Genomic DNA, 17,604 nt, shown 5'->3' on the forward strand with positions numbered 1-17,604 from the left:
GTAGAGACTGCCATAGCCAGGGATCCACCCCATAATCAGCATCCAAACGCTGACACCATTGCATACACTAGCAAGATTTTATTGAAAGGACGCAGATGTAGCTGTCTCTTGTGAGACTATGCCGGGGCCCAGCAAACACAGAAGTGGATGCTCACAGTCAGCTAATGGATGGATCATAGGGCTCCCAATGGAGGAGCTAGAGAAAGTAGCCAAGGAGCTAAAGGGATCTGCAACCCTATAGGTGGAACAACATTATGAGCTAACCAGTACCCCGGAGCTCTTGACTCTAGCTGCATATATATCAAAAGATGGCCTAGTCGGCCATCACTGGAAAGAGAGGCCCATTGGACTTGCAAACTTTATATGCCCCAGTACAGGGGAATACCAGGGCCAAAAAGGGGGAGTGGGTGGGCAGGGGAGTGGGGGTGGGTGGATATGGGGGACTTTTGGTATAGCATTGGAAATGTAAATGAGTTAAATACCTAATAAAAAATGGAAAAAAAAAAAAAAAAGAAAAGGAATAGTAGAGAAATCCACCAGGATCCACCACCAGAGGATTTCTAACATAAAATAGTTGATGGATTTAGGGTGATAGATTCCATGCCCCAAAATTGTGTTATCTGTTGATAATAAACTAAGATTGTATGGTGCCTTCTATTCCACAGTGACTCAGGTGGGACAAAGGGAAACAACTTAGCCAAGGTGGAATTCATGAAGCTTTGAGATGGGAAGATTGGGCAAGGACTGAGCTCTGAAAGATAGTGAGCAAAGGCTGGCAAGAGCACACCCCCAGCTGCCCATGGGGTCTAAGAGACCTATCTGAGTTCTGGAGAGCAGAGTCAGCATTCTTGGGAGAGGCTTTGGCTAGGGGAAACATAGGGTGTTGGGCTATGTGCCGAGCTGAGAACAGGCCGAGACCACCGACCAGTGCCCAGCCTGTGATAGCATGGATTGTTTTTTAATTGTTACATGCAACAGTTGCCTTCATGTGGATCCTATTCTCCTAACTAAGCTATCTTGTCTAGTTGAAGTAGGAGAGTATATACCCAGTCCTGTAGTGACTTGAGTTGTCAGGGTCGGTTGGTATTCAGTGTGTACCGCCCCATTCTCAGAGGTGAATGAGAGTGGGAATGGAGGTAGGGACCATGTGAGTGGAAATTGGTGGAAAGAGCAGGCAGGCTTTGATTGGGATGTAAAGTGGATAAAATAAGTTCATTAATGGGGGGGGGGGGGTAGAAGAACCAAGCAACCAAGAGAAAGATGACCAGGAGAAGAACCAAGAGCCCAAGAGCACATGGTGAAAATGTCTGTATCTGTAGAAAAGAGAAGCAAGGGGAAATGTATCCCAGAGGCTACAGAGGTTTAGGATAGGAAGCAGGGGTGAGAAGTATGGAGAAGAATCAGGACTCTGTAACAGGTCCTTGCAATGCTGAGAGAGTCTGGCAGCTAGCATATGCTCTGATATGTTAATAGACATCTCAGGAAGCCATTGATCCTCAGGGTCTTTGGGACCAAAGAAGGTTGAGTCATTTAAACTCTCTAGGATACTGAGTGATAAGGAATGGCCCTCCAGGGGCAAAGCCATGAAACTTGCTTATACTTCATAGCATTGATGTTCCTTCTGCATGCCTTTCTCTACCATACTCTTTGTACTCTAAAGACTGACAGAAAAGTTCCTATTCAGAGTCCCAATTGCCTTCTTGTAGTAGCTCATGTAATTTCCACTTTTTGTTTTGGAAAGTTCTGTCAGTAAGGTGATTAAAAGTTACTGCAGATCCTTGTGGAGAGGTTGTCATCATGGATACAGAGTTGACTTGAAAATCACCAATCTTCTGGGAAAGAATACTCAGAGATCATGAACCTTTAAGTGAAGAAGAGTGTCTCACCACAGTTTCATCAGAGTCTCATTTCTCATCGTGTCAGGCATAACCATGGTGTCATCAAGTACTGAGGTGAGTGACCAGAGCATCGGACTAGTAAAAACAAGATGTTAGAAAGCAATGCTTAGAGAAGCCATTCGTGTGCTCTCCAAAGCATCTTATTTTTTCCTGTATCTCTTAATTGTAGCTGTATTTAAAGTCTGTATGTATTAAGAACTTATTTCAAAATCACTGTTGCAGAAAAGAATGATAGAAGAGAGAAAGGAAGGAAGGGAGGGAGGAAGGGAGGGAGGGAGGGAGGAGGGAAGAAAAGGAGTGGATGAAAGAGGGAGGAATGGAGGGAAGAAGGGAGAGAGGAAGCAAGAGAGAGGGAGGTGGGAGGAAGGGAGGGAAGGAAGAAAAACTCAAGATATTGATAGGATAAGGAAAAGGAACTCGGGTTCTGTTTAAGAAGTGGGAACTTGAATGTAATTTTGGGGAAAATTGCAGCGATTTTCAACACAGGGCAGAGAAGACTTGCCTCCAATCCTCTGTCTCTTAACACTGACATTATCTCATTTTGTTCTTTCTTTTGTTCACTTAGTCTCTCTCTCTCTCTCTCTCTCTCTCTCTCTCTCTCTCTCTCTCTCTCTCTCTCTCTCTCTCTCCATGTCATCCTAGTTTTACTTTTTAAATGAAGATTTCTTTGGTTTCTTCATCCTTGTTTAATGATGGCACTGATTTTCAGATCCAGGGACTTTCAAGGTTAGACAGGCCATGATCTACATCCCCACCTTATGCTAAATAACTGGAAGTATTTTATTCTTTTCAATTGTCCTGTTCAACTATTTATATACTTCAGAACAATACTACATTCTGGTTTTGTGTTTATATTCTTTTAGTATAGGAATGGATTGTATCGAATATAGTTTCCAGTAATTAAAATTGTATCAACAATCCCAGAAGAGAAGTACTGTGCGATTTTCTATGAGGAAAAATGAATTTTATGGGAGATTGAGAATAAGAATTAAAAATTCAGTGAATTTTACAAGAAAGGAGTGAATGCATACTAGGAGTTTGCTTAAAGTTTTTGGTAAAAAACTATTCTAAAATATGTCTGATGTTTTCCTGATTTTACTTTTATGTTTCACTAAATAAACCCTTAGTTTGCCTGGTAGAGGGTCCTGCAGATATTGTGTTCTTTTGATGTAAAGAGTTAGGCAGGTACACTTTTGGAAAATACACACTGGTGTTTGGCTTTCTCTATCCCTATTGACATAGTCACTTTTGATGTTTCAGATGTTATTATATATCTTCCTGATGCCAAGGATTGCTGTTAGTAAGTGAAGCCCAAAACAACAACAAAACCCCCTTATATTATACTCTTATCCAATTATAAATCATCCTTAGAGACTAAAAAATTCAAACTCATCATTGGGACACTAAGTTTTATATCACAAACCTATACTAAGTGTCCTATTCGGTTGACTGTCATCAGTGTAGATCCATATCATACAACATAACAAGAACTTCTCATTTATTAAACACAATGCCTTTATTGTTAAAGGTAAAACCAAAGTCAAAATACAAATATTTATTATGCTACCCACTGTGACTACATAGTTCACTCATGGGAAACAGGATCCTATTGTTCCGCAGCTGATCTCCAGAAAGTTTCATCACAAATCTGAAGCCCTTTGCCCATGAATCAAACATCTATCATCTTCTCCTTGCATCCTGTCAGTCATTATTCTACTCTCCTTTCAATTTTCATTAAATGATCCCTTTATTTTGGGAGAGGGCATGTGCACCTAAAACAGCATACTTGTGTTGAAGTTAGAAGATATGTTTTGGGAGCTGATTCTCTCCTTTTACCATGTGTGACCCTTGGTGGACTCTGGTCACTGCTCTTTGTTGAAAGGACCTTTACCTGATGAGCATGCTTGCTGCCTTTCATAATTTCAGTTTGTGTTTTTGGTAGTTGTTCACTGTAGTTACAAGAGCTAGACAAAAACAAATAGCAGTATAACTAGACATAGCACTTAACACTATTGTACTTACCTATGTTGCAGCATTTATCAACTGTGTTTTCAAAGGACAAATGTCATTAATGTCATTGTATGTATACACTTTGTTGTCTTCATTCAGTTCTTTGTTGATGGATGGGTGGAATGATTGCTTTTCAGCTATTTTGAGTGATTCTGCTCTGGAAGTAACTAAGGAGATATGTTTTCAAGACCCTGATTTTGAATCTTTTTAAATCATTTTAAAAATGGAGTTAATGGTTGAAATAGAAATTCCTCTTCCATATGAAAATGTACTTTATATGCTCAGGGCATAGACACTATAAGAACTTCTTTCAGAAAGGTATTTATAATAGTAACAAAATTAATAGAGCATAAGAAATACAGCATAAGTCTTGGAAAATGCATTTCTTTTAGGAATAAAACTTTTAAAATTCAGAATATATTTTATAAAGCAAAGATGAATGTATATTTATGCCATGTTCTTCAAGCAAAATTTCAGGAACACAAGCAAGACTATTTTCTGCAAATTAATCTTAGAACAATATAAAAACATAGCTGCTGTACCACCAAGAAATAAGAATTGCAAATTTAATTCTTCTACAACATAACATACTGATTTAAAATTCCTATTGAAAGAGTAGGACAAGACTGCTGGTCTTTTATGCATGAGACTCTGGGTTCAATCCCTAGTACTTCCAATAAAATAAAATTCATAGAAGACAAATAATGCAGAAATGACATGACAATTTCATTTAATTTTAAGTATTGAGTGTAAGTATGTAAGATCGCATTGATTGAATTATCATTATCCAATAACAAAATTTACTTCATAACCATAATTCTCTTTTGGTTTTGTTTTTAAATTTTTAATTACCATGCAGATTATTAGGTTTCGTTATATTTTCAAACAAATTTATTTTTGATTATATTCTTCAACATTGTTTTTCCAGTCTCTTGACACTACCCAGTATCTCTCTGTATCCTTTATAATACTTTTCACTTTAATGTCATCTTTTCTGTATTAACATCCCCTTGATTCTATTTCCATGTCTTTTGTTTGCATGTTTTGATCTCCTTTCAGTTTTTATAATCATCACTTTCTCTCCCCTTACGTTCATAAGGACATGTCTCTGATGAACATATGATTTTTGCTTTCTTGAGACTGTTACCTTTTTGAATTCTTTGCAAGTCTGTATAGTTCCTGAATATTTTTCATGATCTCATTTTCCTTTACAGATAAACAAAATTCCACTGTGTAGTGATACCATACTTCCATTATCTGCTGATGACCATCTAGGATGAACATCAATTCTTTGCTATTGTGAATAGAGCAACAGCTTATGTGGATGTGCCACCATCTCTGTAGTAGGACATAGAGTCTTTCAGGTGTAGCCCAGAAATTATATGGCTGTATTACATGGTAATCCTGTTTTTAATTTCTCAAATAATCTTAGTATTTAATTCTATAATGAATGTAGCACTATGCCCTCCCACCAGTATAGAATGATGATTCCTTTTCCCCACACCATTTCCAGCATTTGTTAGTGTCTATTTTCTTGATAATAATCATTCTAAGGCACATAATGTAGTCTCAAAGTGTTTATAATTTGAATTTCCTGAAAGGCTAAATATGTTGACCATTTTAAAGATGAATTCACTGCACATTATTTTAAAAGGAATTTCTGCCCATTCCATTACTCCGTTGACAGGAATGTTCCCCAAAAGGGTGTTTAATCTTTATTTTCTTTAATACATTCTAGGTTTTAAGCTCCTAACAAAAGTACAGAAGTCAAATTTTTTCTCCCCCTCTGTAGGTTATATCTTCACTCAGCAGTTGATTTCTCTTAAAGCACAGATGACTTTCATTTTATGTAGTTCCACTCATTAATTCTTGGTGCAATTTCTGTGCTATTGAGACCTGTTGCCCCTTACTCTGTCTTGTAGTACTAACAATTTTCATGAAGAGTTTTAGCATTTCAGTTTTTTGAATAATTTAACATTAATTTTTGTGCAAGGTCAGGGATGATAAACATAAGCCTGTTTTTCTGCAGGTGAATATCTATTTTACCCATTTTACACATGATCAGAAGTTCTGACCACCAAGACCTACTAAACATTCAATTACAAAATTTTGATTGTTTCTTTTTTTTTATTGGGTATTTATTTCATTTACATTTCCAATGCTATCCCAAAAGTCCCCCACATGCTCCTCCACCCACTCCCCCACCCTCCCACTCCCACTTCTTGGCCCTGGTGTTCCCCGAATTCTTCCTGAGAAATGCTGGAGCTCAGCTGGGTAACGTCGGGGAAAGCCAGACCTCTCAGGTATCCTTCTCATTCAAAACTGCTCATTCCCTTTGTGGCTTTGGATCTTTTTACGTCCCCAGATCTTTATAACAGTATAATTGGAACTTGCCAATAATTTATCAATTGTTTGAAGAAAACCATTACTAATTTGAATGGTAGCTACAACATATAAGTCTACACAGTACTCTTATTTCACCCTATGCTCTGCCACTTTCACTCCTGCTTTTATTTATCTTAATTTGTTTTGACTAATATCTGTTATCCCTGGATGTGATGATCTCTTATCACAACTTTGATTCGTATATCTGCAATGCCTTTCCTTAATTATTTGTGACATTGACCCCCATTTTACACACATGTTGACCATCCAAATTGTTAATAGTAGATTTAGCTTAAATATGACACATTGCTCACTTGTTTTATATTTTAGGTTTTTTTTCCAAATTTAATTTTGAATATTCTTTGGAGGATAAAGAGATGAGTACATGTTTAAGAATGCATCCTGCTATTACTTTGGATCTCAGTTCAGTTCCTAGTCCCTTTCAGTGAGTCACAACCAACTAAAAATCCAGCTCTAGTAGATCTCAAACTCTGGGTCCTGTTGGCATTCACACTCACATGCAAACACCCTCAGCACACGAATAATTGAACACAAATATAAAAATTAATTTAAAGTATTATTTATATATTTTGAACATTTTACTACTATGTCTAAGTATAATTTGAAAATGCTTTCTGTTATTTCTTTTGATAAATTTTAAATTATGATTCAAGTTAATTTCTAAAATAATTACATGTTATAAAATTCTTTCTTTGCAAATTTACCACAAATTATTGTGTTTAGACAAAAAACAATAAAAACATGAATCATTTTGTAGGGCTTTTGAAGATGGGATTTTCCTTTATGAAGCACTGGCTATCCTGGGACTAACTCTGTAGGCCAGCTTAGCCTCAAATTCATATTTCTTACTTTCTATATCTCTTGATTGCTATGTTAAAGGACATGTGGCATCTTGCCCAGTGGAAACCTTCTTTAGTAAACATATACACTACTTTCCATTTAAATATTAGATAATAAAAGAACATTTTAGACATTCTTCTTCAATGAAAAAGCCATATAAATGCACATAAATGATTAATATATCATTTTAGCTAACCCCATGAAACAATGTACACTGACAAAGTATTTACCTGATCTCTTGACCATAATAAGTTTGTTTAGTTTTAAAAAGAAATGAGAATGGCTACCAGGCATTTTGCAATGGGAATTTTTCTCTTCTCCCAGATTACATTGGGAATACTTGGCAATTCCTCAATACTATTTCATTACATCTTTTTGATACTCACTGGAAAACACTTAATGCCCAAAGATCTGATTTTAAAGCACTTGACTTTTGCCAATTGCCTGTCTATCATCTCAAGAGGCATTCCACGGGCAATGTCAGATTGTGGACTTAAGGATTTTCTTGATGATATTGCATGTAAATTGATAGTGTATATATGCCGAATAACAAGGGGGATGTCCCTTTATGCAATGTGTCTACTCAGTTGTTTCCAAGCAATCACTATCAACCCTAGCAACTGCAGGTGTTTGACACTCAAGCACAGAGCCACCAAGTACATTGGTCATTGCTGCTCAGTCAGTTGGCTTCTGCACCTGTTTCTAAACATCTTGACTCCAGCAAGAGTGTCAGGCCCCAGTTACAAGAAAAATGTGACTAACATGAGTTATGGGTACTGCTCATGGGTTGCTTCAGGCAATGTGGCAACTGCACTATATATGTTATTACTGTGCTTCTCTGATGCTCTGTGTCTGACTCTCATGGCCTGCTCAAGTGTCTCTATGGTGAGTGTCCTCTACAGACATAAAAGACAAGTCAAACATATCCACAGTGCTCAGCATGCTCTAAAAGACTCTCCTGAAGACAGAGCCACACAAACTATCCTCATCCTGATGTGCATATTTGTCCTCTCTTACTCATTCTCCTCCATAGTGGTCATCTTGACAACCTACTCCAAATATCCAATGCTATGGGGGGTAAGTGTACTTACATTTATAGAAATATGCTTTCCCATATTTTGTCCCTTTGTTATCATTAGCAACATGAACTCTAGTTCCAGCCCATTTTTACCCTGCTTTGGTAAGCGGTAACTTCCTCCATGTATGACATAGATCTTGTGGTCAATTTTTCTTCTATATTGGCATATTGTTTGATCTGTTGTAAAATGTTAAGACTGTAATTTGAAAACATCAAGCTTCTTGGAAGTGACTCTCTCATTATGTGGAGTGATCAATAGACATTTTATCATAGCATTTATTTTTACAAAATTTGATATCGAATACTAAGCAATTTTCAAATCTATGTGATTATCATATTAAACAAAATGTTATGTGATATTAGTCAAAGTACAGGTGACCTTGAGAAAAATACATCTAGGAGACCAGACATTTTCTATGGCTCAGAAGAAAATATGATTCTCTGTCTCTCTGTCTCTCCGTCTCTCTGTCTCTGTCTCTCTGTCTGTCTGTCTGTCTGTCTCTCTCTCTCTCTGGGTGTGCATTTTTATTTTTTATGAATGGGTGTTTTTCTTGAATGCAAATTTGTGTACCACATGCATGAAATGTCTAAAAAGCTTTAAAAAGGGCATTGTACCACTTAGGATACTTTTAAGCCACCAGTGAGTGATGGAAATAAAACCTGGGGCCTTTGGTAGAGCAGTCAGTGCTCTGAAGTATGAAACCTTCTCTTCTTTTATTTTTTATTTTTTTATTACATATTTTCCTCAATTACATTTCCAATGCTATCCCAAAAGTCCCCCATATCCTCCCCCCCACTTCCCTACCCACTCATTCCCATTTCTTTTGGCCCTGGTGAAAAAAAAAAAAAGATTAAAACAGTGATCTCCAAAAAAAAAAAAAAAAAAAACCTTCTCTTCAGCCTCATTTTTTCCCATAAGAATAAAGTTTATTTTAAACCTTGCAGTAAAAGTATGTGTAGGTGTAAAATCATTATTATCAGTGCAACAAAAATGTATGCAAACCATTAAAATAAACAAGGCAACTTAGAACTTATTAGGGGGTAGTAAAACTGGCCTGTCATTCATAATATTTAAAGTACTACAATGTTTATTGAGATCTCTATTGAAAAGAAAAGGTAACCAGGTAACCGCCATAATATTTACTAAGAATGCTTTCTACCAACTATGGTTTCATTCTGGGGGTTCTCTTCTGGCCTAAATGCTAACAAGACTACAAAAATCCTAACTAAATCCATATAGTTAGTGAGAAGAGGAAATGTCTTAAACACAAACAAGCCAGTTGCCCAAGTAGCTGACACTGAGTTACTATATGCACTTAGTGGATGAAATGCCCCTGTTATTGTAGTAACTAAGACACAGTGGAAGTGAGGACACAAAACATCAAACTCCTGTTGCCTGACACAGGTCATCATAGCAAGGGAAAGCTATGAAATGTGGAGAATCCCGGCCATCATCTCAAATGTCACTATGGTTAGCATCTACATTTCCTCCCATATTAACCACATCAGCATGCATTATGAAATAAAAGACAAAAAAAATGTTGAATTGACTGGGTGCTTTTTATTCCCTTTATGGCTGGAGTGCTGCCAAACAAGAGGTAAAGAGAATGAAAGGGAAGTGGTGGATGTAAACTACCTGGGTAATCCACTCAAGGGAAAATGCCTATAGAAGGAAAAGCATCTCTCATTCAACAACTCTCTCAGCCCTTGAACTTGATCCCTTGCTTGTGCATCAGTTCTCATGTTCCTTCCAGCAAATCACCTTGAGTCTCAGGCTCCAACTATTCAAATGGGAGTACACATAGGATATCTAAGGCCTGTCATTAACAAAATTTTAAAACAATTTTTATATTGGTGAAATACTGCCTATTTTCTAAATACTAAAATTTTCTTAAATGCTAAATAGTCAGAGACTGTAATAGGAATAGAAGTAACTAATAAATCCACATTGCAGAAAAACAAGAAAGCAATTACTCCTAACCAAGAATTAAAAATTGAAAAATAAAGTAAGAACAATTTCTGACTTTATGAGAGAAGGCATTCCCTGAGTGATGGCAAGGATTTAAATCACATGTGAAAATCACACGATTCATAGAAAAGCAATGCTGCCAGCTATCTGATATGGACAGATCCAGCCAGTAAGATCCACTTACACCAGACCACACTCAGTTACCCAACTGAAGGCTTCTGATCATCTTTCCACACTTAAACCTATAGTTTGGACCCTTGTTATAATAGAATATTGTTTTGGAGAAGATAGCAGTTGATGAATATGCAGAAGAGTTGATATAGCACCCAAACTATGAAATGCTATAATCTGAGACTCTCAAAAATCAAGACTTAAAAGAAAGTTTTAGGGAAAAAATAGACATAGCAATGACACTTTGAATTCTCACTAGGTGTCATTGCTTTATCCTCATGTTATTACTAAAATGACCAAGAAGCCTTCACCATTGTCACATACTGAAAAAGGATGAGGTGAGGTCTGCAGGCCCTGAGTCCAGGTATCACAATGACACATAACAATGTCATAACTGACTTCTCCAAAACAATATCCAGTTTCTATGAACATATCACAAAGAGGAATCTCAAAAGAATGAGAAGCATTTAAAGAAATTTTCAGTACCCTTATATCCTCAGCCACAAGCATCAGGAAAATGCAAATTAAAGTGTCTTTGAACTTTCAGCTTACACCTGTTAGAAGGCTGTAATCTAAACCACAAATGATAGCTAATGCTGGCAAGGATAACCAGCAATGGAAACAATCCTCCAATATTGGTGGTAGTGCAGTCTTGTACAGGCACCTGGAAGTCAATACGGCTGCTTCTCAGAATATTTGGAATCAGTGTACCTGGTATACCCAGCTATACCACTCTTGGGCATATACCCAAAAGATACCCCATCTTACGACAAAGACACTTTCTCTATCAAACAGGTTCATAGCAGCTTTATTCCTTGTAGTCAGAAAATGGAAAAAAACCCTAGATGTCCCTCAACTGGAGAACAAATAAAGAAAAGTGGCCTATTTATACATACATGTGTATACAGTATTACTCAGCTACTAAAAAAAAAAAATGACATCATGAAATTTGCAGACAAATGGATGTAACTACAAAGAGCATCTTATTTATATTTATTTATTTATTAAATAAGTTTATTTAGCACATATTGAGATAAAAGGCAAAACATCTACTTATTTATATTAAAATTTATTTTTTCCTTTTTCTACATTATTTCCTCTGTGTTTTATTGTGGCTGTTTTTTTAATTAGATTTTTTCTTCATTTACATTTCAAATGCTATCCCTTTTCCTAGTTTCCTCTCCAAAAGTCCCCTATACCCTAGCCCTGCCCTGCTCTCCAACCCACCCTCTCCTGCTTCCTGGCTCTGGCATTCCCCTGTACTGGGGCATATAATCTTTGCAAGACCAAGGGCCTCTCCTCCCATTGATAGCTGACTAGGCTGTCCTCTGTTACATATGTAATTATAGACACAAGCTCTGGAGGATACCGGTTAGTTCATATTGTTGTTCCTCCTATATGGTTGCAGACCTATTCAGCTCCTTGGGTACTTTCTGTAGCTCCTTCATTGGGGGCCCTGTGTTCCATCCAATAGATGACTGTGAGCATCCACTTCTATATTTGCCAGGCACTGGCATAGCCTGTCAAGAGATAGCTATATCAGGGTCCTGTCAGCAAAATCTTGCTGGCATATGTAATAGTGTCTGGGTTTGGTGGCTGTTTATGGGATGCATCCCCGGGTGGGGAAGTCTCTGGATGGTTCTTCCTTCAGTCGCAGCTCTGAAATTTGTCTCTGGAACTACTTCCATGGGTATTTTGCTCCCCATTCGAAGGAGGGACAAAGTATCTACACTTTGGTCTTCCTTCTTCTTGAGTTTCATGTGTTTTGCAAATTGTATCTTGGGTATTCTAAGTTCCTGGGATAATATCCACTTATCAGTGAGTGCATATCATGTGTGTTCTTTTGTGATTGGGTTACCTCACTCAGGATGATATACTCCAGAAACATCTGTTTGCCTAACAACTTCATAAATTCATTCTTTTTAATAGCTGAGTAGTATTCCATTGTGTAAATGTACCACACATTTTCTGTATCCATCTTTCCACACTTAAACCTATAGTTTGGACCCTTGTTATAATAGAATATTGTTTTGGAGAAGATAGCAGTTGATGAATATGCAGAAGAGTTGATATAGCACCCAAACTATGAAATGCTATAATCTGAGACTCTCAAAAATCAAGACTTAAAAGAAAGTTTTAGGGAAAAAATAGACATAGCAATGACACTTTGAATTCTCACTAGGTGTCATTGCTTTATCCTCATGTTATTACTAAAATGACCAAGAAGCCTTCACCATTGTCACATACTGAAAAAGGATGAGGTGAGGTCTGCAGGCCCTGAGTCCAGGTATCACAATGACACATAACAATGTCATAACTGACTTCTCCAAAACAATATCCAGTTTCTATGAACATATCACAAAGAGGAATCTCAAAAGAATGAGAAGCATTTAAAGAAATTTTCAGTACCCTTATATCCTCAGCCACAAGCATCAGGAAAATGCAAATTAAAGTGTCTTTGAACTTTCAGCTTACACCTGTTAGAAGGCTGTAATCTAAACCACAAATGATAGCTAATGCTGGCAAGGATAACCAGCAATGGAAACAATCCTCCAATATTGGTGGTAGTGCAGTCTTGCACAGACATTTCCTCTGTGAGGGGCATCTGGGTTCTTTCCAGCTTCTGGCTTTTATAAATAAGGCTGCTATGAACATAGTAGAACATGTGTCCTTCTTACCGGTTGGGGCATCTTCTGGATATATGTCCAGGAGAGGTATTGCTGGATTCTCCGGTAGTACCATGTCCAATTTTCTGAGGAACCACCAGACTGATTTCCAGAGAGGTTATACCAGCTTGCAATCCCACCAACAATGGAGGAGTGTTCCTTTTTCTCCACATACTCGCCAGCATCTGCTGTCACCTGAATTTTTGATCTTAGCCATTCTGATTGGTGTGAGGTGAAATCTCAGGTTTGTTTTGATTTGCATTTCCCTGATGATTAAGGATGTTGAACATTTTTTCATGTGCTTCTCAACCATTCGGTCTTCCTCTGGTGAGAATTCACAGAAGAGCATCTTGAGTGATGTAACCAAATGCAAATAGACAAATACAGTATGTACTCACTTATGATTGGATATCAGTTGTAAAGCAAAAGACAATCATACTATTTTCCACAAACATAAAGAGGATAATTAACAAGGAATGCTGAAGGAGGAATGTTAGAATCTCTCTAGCAATGGGAATTAGAATAGATTTCGCAGATGGTGGACTGAGGGTGAAAGGGATTGGGAACAGAAGAAGTCATCAAGTTGAGGTGAGGGAGAAAATACTGGAATAAATGACTAAAATTGAGGGTGGCAGATCTTGGGGTGTTAGGTGGAAATCTAGTGCAGTAGAAATTTCATGGAACCTATGAGGGCAGCACAGGATCTATTACTAGAAGGTCCCTAGAAATGGAGAATAGGGATCCTGAACTGGCCCTCATCTGTAACCAGACAAAGCCACAAGTGGACGGATTGGGACACAAACTTAACCATAAAACCTTAGACATGCTGTTTTTCTTGCTTCCAAATTGTAGTGGAGAGATCAAAGAGATCAAAAAGACTTCTTCCAGAAACTGATAGGAACAGATGTAGAGTTACTGAATCAAACATACTCAGAGCTCAGAGAATTCTGCAGAGGAGGGGTGCAAAGAATCATGGGAACAAGGGGTTTCAGGGACACCATGAGAAGACAGGCTATGCAATCACCTACCTGACTGAGACGTCTCTGGGCTTTTAATGATTAAAGAGTCTATAGGAGTCTGACATATGTCCTCTACATATTTGTTATGGTTGAGTAGTTTGGTCTTCTTCTAGGAAGCCTTTTAGTGGGAGGAAATAGAATAGAAAAACTTCTCTATTGCCTTCTAAGGAGGGAGATGCTTACATTCTGCCGCTTAGCCTCTCTTGGTCTGTGGATTATAGCATGATTACTTTTTACATTACAGCTTAGATGTAGATATTTTGACTTATAAATGAGTATATAAAATGTTTTTCTTTCATTGTCTTGGTTACCTTACTCAAAATATTTTTTTTCTAATTCCATTCGAAAGTATATCCATGACTGTTTAGCCTGCTTGTGGGACACTTCTCCTCCTATTATGTTGCGTTGTTCAGGTTTAATAAGATGGGATGTGCCTGTTCTTATTGTAGCTTCTTGTGAACTTTTTGTTATGTCCCTGGAAGACCAGATCTTTCTGGCAGAAGGCAGGAGGTATGTTGATGGGTCAGAGTGACAGAGTGATCCTGGGGATAGATTGGAGAAGGGGAGATGAAGAAGGGGAAACCGTAGTCAGGAAGTAATATATAAGAGAAGAATTTTTTGAAAAAGGACAGAAAGAATGATACTAGCATTAGAATGTTTCCTCCTGTGCTTCCAGTTGTTTTTTCTTGCCAACATGAAGATGATACAGCTATTAGCTTCTATACTGAAGGTACTGGGTTACTAGTGTATATATACTCGCAGGAACTGCAGCCTAGACCAATGTCTTCTTTGCACAAAAAGAATTTTTTATTATAAATTAAATGTGATGGTAGTTTCTCAGGAAAATTAGGAATCCAGACGTATTTTCTTGAAGAGCTAAATGTATCTGAAGAATATAATTTTACATATTTAAAGTATTTTGATGAAGCTTCTAGAAAATGGGAGTTAAAAATATGGCATGGAGGAGCTGGAGTCATGGAGATTGTCAAGTGAGTAAAATGAGCCAAATGTGACATGGGCTGTGATGATAGGTTTTAAACATGTTTTATTTTAAAGTCCATATTAATTGTTCATAGGAAGATATTGCATAGTGAACTTGTGTCATATTCATTCTTCATTATTACATCTGTTTCTACCTTTCTGCTCTCTGGTTCTTTTCTTCATCTCAGGAGCTCATATTTTTACAACCTTTGATGACACTTGAAGAACTGTAGTGTTCCCATATGAGAAGCAATAGACAATAGGTTGGAGCTATAAATATCACCTTGATCTTTTAGATCCAATTGAATTTTATGTTTGTATGTATGTTTTCTTTCATTGTTTGAATGACTGAATGTTCTGTGTTTCATGTTGGAAAATAAAAATGGCTAAGACGTTATCTGCTGGTTCAGCAAAGCCTGAGAGTGGCCCACACTAAAGCCAAGAATCAAGCACAGCAGGAGAGCCACTGCTGGAAAAACTGCTTTTAAAGAAAAGGAGTCTGCAACCTCTTAGTTTAAAGGCAAATAAGCATATAGTTTTTTCCAAGAAAATTCTCTGCAATCGTGATTATTGTGTTTAGCAAATGATGAAGTGCCTTTTTATCTTATAAATATAGCTAGAAAAAGTAAAATTCTTTGATTGGTCTAAATTTATAGGATTCCTGTAGCCACTTAATTTGTTTTTTACAGATCTTAAAAGTATAATATGCTCTGCGAGTCTTCATCATAGAATATTAGCTTATAAGTTATTGGGTATGATTTAAAAGGTATAACATTGGTAGAAAGACAGCTTTAAATTGGTAACTCAGGTTTGGAGTATTTCAAACATGTGGCATAAAGCAGGCCAAAAATCTAGGCCTCTAAGGATACTTCTAGTTGAGATAATATTTAATGTGATTCTTATCCTAAAAGGTAGACTTAAAGATAAGATTTAAAACAATGTCTCTTTAATGAAACATTAAAATTTGCACTGTCATGCATTCATAGGTATAAATTGGCAGCTAAACGTCATAACATGATAGTGATGTTTCTAATATTGATTTTTAAGATGATAAATTGTTTTGAAATTGGGTTTTGCTTTCCCAAAGTTGTAGATATTATCCTTATGTTGCAAAAGAAATTTAAAAATTATGATTAAAATTGCCAATGTTCCATTGACTGCAGCTTGCAGTTTGATAGAAAATTTAAGATTTTCTACTCACCCATATATTGTTAATTAAGATAATTACAAAAGTAATCATCTTATGAGAGCACTAATACAGCTCTCTGTGGCCATACAGCCATACAAAGCTCAGAGCAGCCTCAGTGAGGCTCCTGTGACTTTCTTTTGTCTTGCAAACTGTGCCTAAGGAAGTTCTTAAAACTTGCCTCTCCTTGCCTCCAGGGGAATTTTCTTTTAGCAAAAAGAACACTGTTGCAGATCTATCCAGATGCTGTTCTAAATAAAGTTTAAATTCAAAGATTATAAAAGGTCAATCAGGCTGTAGAACTTATAAAGGCATTACAATCTGGCTTACCTACTTCATGTAAAGTTATTATAGATTTAAAAGTTTGTATTTCCTTTGCATCCTGATATTTGTAAAGGGTTTGCTTCTAGTGAACTGGTAATTACTGGAAAATTTTACCTCTAGGTATGGCTAATATAGATTTACATTATGTAAGAAAAATTTTTATTGTCTCTGCTTCAATACAAGAAGCTAAGAGTTTGAATCTTTCAGCATATATTGTTTTCTAAGTAGAAAGTATTTTATTAGCTAATGCTTCTCAAGAGAAGTTTACTTCAAATCTTTGCTCTTACACAATGAGCTTTAAAGTTCTGGGGAATAGCTGTTGCTCCAGAAAAGATTCAGAGGCAATATCTTTTTAATATTTATGGTTTTAGTTATACTATAAAATTGTGGTAAAGAAAAATCTAAGTATGAAAAATTGATTTGCTTCAAAATTTTATTTTCAAAAGCTTCCAGGAGATGTTAATTGGCTAAGGCCTCATCTTAAGGTCTTAAAGTGACTTAAACCTTTGTCGGATGTTATCTTAAGAGACACAAATTAACTGGGAAAGAACAAAAGGCTTTGCAGAAAATAAAGGAAGCTTTTATAATTGTTATCAATTATAATCAATGGTAATTAAACATTAGCTGTTTATTTTAGTTATGGTTATTAAATGTGCCCACAGCAATTCTTTGGCAAGAGAAAACATTAATGTAAAATCATCTTTCTTTGCCTCAAAGCAAAGTTTTAACATCCTATTAAGGCTGATATGGTGTTAATAAAGAATTGTAAGATAAATTCGTATATTTTAGAAAAACTATAACAAAAATTGTGTCTTAAGAACCTGACAAAGTGTCTGTTCCTTGTTCTAAACAGCAATTAATTTGGTTATTGCAGAATATTGATATTTGGCCTATTTCATACCACCATTTTAAATAAAATTGATAATCACTATCCTAAAGATAAGTTAAAAATTGTTTTTATGCATGCTTTTGAACCTCAGCTGGAATAAACACCAACACAAATTATGCATTTCTACAATGAAGTTCCTGTTGTTGTTCCATATCTTGTGCTGGACC

At 36.6% G+C, this 17,604-nt stretch overlaps 1 protein-coding gene across 1 annotated transcript; it reads left to right on the forward strand.

Moving 5' to 3' along the window:
• Positions 1-7,427: 7,427 nt before the first annotated feature.
• Positions 7,428-8,345, forward strand: Vmn1r75 (vomeronasal 1 receptor 75). The gene has a single exon (NM_134207.1). The coding sequence runs from the start codon at positions 7,428-7,430 to the stop codon at positions 8,343-8,345; it is 918 nt and encodes a 305-aa protein (NP_598968.1).
• The last annotated feature ends 9,259 nt before the right edge of the window (positions 8,346-17,604 follow it).

This window comes from Mus musculus, chromosome 7 (genome assembly GCF_000001635.26).
Source record: "Mus musculus strain C57BL/6J chromosome 7, GRCm38.p6 C57BL/6J".
NCBI lineage: Eukaryota > Metazoa > Chordata > Mammalia > Rodentia > Muridae > Mus > Mus musculus.

Coding starts and splice junctions, on each gene's coding strand:
- Vmn1r75 (NM_134207.1), top strand. CDS start 7,428: ATGAGAATGGCTACCAGGCATTTTGCAATGGGAATTTTTCTCTTCTCC.